Raw genomic sequence first — 2808 nt, forward strand, 5'->3', positions numbered from 1 at the left:
TGGAGATGCCCGAGCCCACCCACCCTCAGCATGGCCATGGCCACCACTGCCCATGTCCCCAAGTGACACAGCCACAGGAATTTAAACCTGGCAGTATCTAGAGTATCTGGGAGTGACTGGAGCCGTACTGAGGGTGACTGGTAGCAAATGGAACTACACTGGGGACAAATGGCATCATAGTGGGGTTAACTGGGTTAATTAGAATTACACTCAGAGCAACTGAAACCATACTGGCAGCAACTGGGATCGTATTTGGAGCAGCTGGGCCCATGCTGGGGAGAACTGACCCTACTGGCAGCGTCTGGGAACACACTGCCGGTTACTGCAATAGTACCGGGAGTGTCTAGGAGGGAATGGGATCACCCTGGGAGTAACTGGGATAGCACGGGGCGCGCCTCCGCTGGGCCAGAACTACAGCTCCCGGCGTGCTCCGCGCAGCGGCCACGCCACGCTATGGCTCCTACAGCCAGGACTACGTGTCCCATGGCCCCCCGCGCCCGGCCGGAAGCGGTGCGATGGCGGCCCGAGCCCGGCCCGGTGCGGCCGTGGCCCCGGCCTCGGTTTCCCGCGGCCCCGCGGGCTGAGGCCGCGCCCGCCCACTGCCCTCTCCCGCTGCGCTCCCGGTCCTGCCACCGCCATGGCGCTCATCGAGGGCGTCGGCGATGAGGTGACGGTGCTGTTCGCGCTGCTGCTGGCGGCCGCCGTGCTGGGGCTCGCCTGGGCCTCCACGCGCGCCCCCGAGCCCGCGACGCCGCCGGCTGAGGCGGCCCCGAGCACGGCCCCCGCCGAGCGCAAGGCCTCGACCCCCAACCCGGCCCCGGCCCCGACCCCTGCCCCGGCCGAGGGAGCGGCGGCCTCCGATGAGGCGGAGGGGCTGCGGCACCGGAGCCCTCCCGCAGCCACTGCCGAGGGCCCCGCTGAACCCACGCTGGTGCTGCGGCTCAAGTTCCTGAACGACACGGAGCGCCTGGCGCGGGTGCGCCCCGGGGACACCGTCGGTGCGCTCAAGAGGTGAGGGCGTGCGGGCAGCGGCGACTCGTCCTGGCCGGAGGTCCCGGGCCCCTCCCCGCAGCACCCGGCAGGGGACAGCGCTGTCCCGGGGCAAGCGGCCCGTGCCCGGGTAGCTGTGCCCGGGTGGCTGTGCCTGTCCCTGGCGGGGCCGTGGGACAGCCCAGGCTGACAGGGGACACCTGGGGTCGCTGATGGGCACAGGCACGCTCGGGTGTGTGGGCAGGGCCGGAGGGTCACGGTGGGTGCGTTGGCATGGGGTGAACAGAGGGGACTGTCCCGGCAGGTGACAGCTGGGACAGGCACAGGTGTGTGGGGTCAGGTGTGTGGGCAGGGCAGGAGGGTCACGGTGGGTGCGATGGCATGGGGTGAACAGAGGGGACTGTCCCGGCAGGTGACAGCTGGGACAGGCACAGGTATGTGGGGTCAGGTGTGCAGGGCAGGGCGGGGGTCAGGGTGGGCACACCCATAGGATGTGGATGAAGAAACTGAGCTGGCAGGTGACACTCGGAGCGGCTGATGGGGACACACAGGCTCAGCTGTGCGGGTGGGTGAGAGCTCGGGGTGGGCACAGGAGGTGGGTCAGAGGGGCCTGTCCTGTCAGCGGTGTGACCGCTGTCCCTGTCTCCTGCAGGACCTACTTCCCGGGGCAGGAGCAGCAGGTGCGCTTGATCTACCAGGGACAGCTGCTGCGTGACGACACCCAGAGCCTGGCGGGGCTGCACCTGGGCCACCTGAGCGTCCTGCACTGCCACCTGTCGCCGCCCAGCGCGGCCCCCACGGCCCCCGGCAGCCCCGGCCCCCGCAGCCCTGCGCCCGCGGCGCTGGGTGTGGGCAGCCTGGCGCTGCCGCTCTTCGTGCTGCTGCTGGCCCTGCTCTGGTACCTGCAGCTGCAGCACCGGCACGTCTTCACCGCCACCGCCACCACCTGCCTGGCCGGCCTCACTCTGCTCGTCACCTTCGTGGCCTTCGCCATGTACCGCAGATAGCGTGGCTGCACCCACACCAGGGATGCGCGGGACCTTCAGGGCCTGCCCAGCCCGCCTGGCACATGGAGGGCTCTGCATTAAGCCCACATCATATTGGGGCACGTGGGGCCTGCCCTGCACCTGAAGCGGGACTGGCCCCGGACTGTGTCCCCCACAGGCCCAGGTGCCCACCCACGCCCTGTATGCACACAGGGGCTGTGGCGGGAGAGGGGGCTCAGCTACCTCGGGGGGGTCCCGGTGCCCCCTGTCCCTGCATGGAGCATCCCCCCAGCCACTCCGCGTGCAGAAGCTCCTCGGGTGTGGTCCTGCCCGAGCCGGTGTCCGTGCCCGCGGAGCTTCTCCTCGTGGGAATATGGCCTGGCCCCTCCCGGGGGCTGCTCCCGGGTCCCGGTGCCTGGGGAGGGACATGAGCCCTGGCGTGCCGAGGGTCCTGGTGCCGGCGGGATGCGCTCCTGAGGTCCCTGTGCCGGGGGAGCTCAGTGCCCCCAAGCGGTCCCGGTGCTGGGGGTGGCTGCACTCCCCGCTGTGCCGGGGTTCCGATGCTGTGTTGGGGGTGCCACCCCTCGCCGCCGTTCCGATTAAAGCGGAAAGACTGTGAGCGGCCGTGGCGTCCCGGCTGTGCTGCGCCGCGGGTCGGGGGAGGTGGCGGAACCTGGTGTGACCGGGCACCGGGCTGGGGGCGGGGCTCCGGGAGGGGCGGGGCCCGGCTCCTCCCGCCACGCGCTCCGCAGGGCCGTAGCGCGCCTGCGCCGGAGGCACCGCCCTGCGCTCAGCGGCGCTCTCGCTCATTGGCGGAGGCACGGCGCTGAGT

The 2808-nt window shown here is 70.8% G+C and overlaps 1 protein-coding gene across 1 annotated transcript; it reads left to right on the forward strand.

Annotated features, from left to right (window-relative positions):
* Nucleotides 1-480: 480 nt before the first annotated feature.
* On the forward strand, nucleotides 481-2595 carry TMUB1 (transmembrane and ubiquitin like domain containing 1). Its single transcript, XM_054628717.2, has 2 exons — nucleotides 481-1011; nucleotides 1643-2595. The coding sequence occupies exons 1-2, from the start codon at nucleotides 638-640 to the stop codon at nucleotides 1995-1997; spliced, it is 729 nt and encodes a 242-aa protein (XP_054484692.1). The 5' UTR covers nucleotides 481-637; the 3' UTR covers nucleotides 1998-2595.
* The last annotated feature ends 213 nt before the right edge of the window (nucleotides 2596-2808 follow it).

The sequence above is a fragment of the Agelaius phoeniceus genome, chromosome 1 (assembly GCF_051311805.1).
Source record: "Agelaius phoeniceus isolate bAgePho1 chromosome 1, bAgePho1.hap1, whole genome shotgun sequence".
Taxonomy (NCBI): Eukaryota; Metazoa; Chordata; class Aves; order Passeriformes; family Icteridae; genus Agelaius; species Agelaius phoeniceus.

Bases quoted from the DNA above. Each gene is read 5' to 3' on its own strand.
- TMUB1 (XM_054628717.2), top strand. From the start codon at position 638: ATGGCGCTCATCGAGGGCGTCGGCGATGAGGTGACGGTGCTGTTCGCG. The intron at 1,012-1,642 runs GTGAGGGCGTGC...TGTCTCCTGCAG, and splicing joins ACCGTCGGTGCGCTCAAGAG to GACCTACTTCCCGGGGCAGG.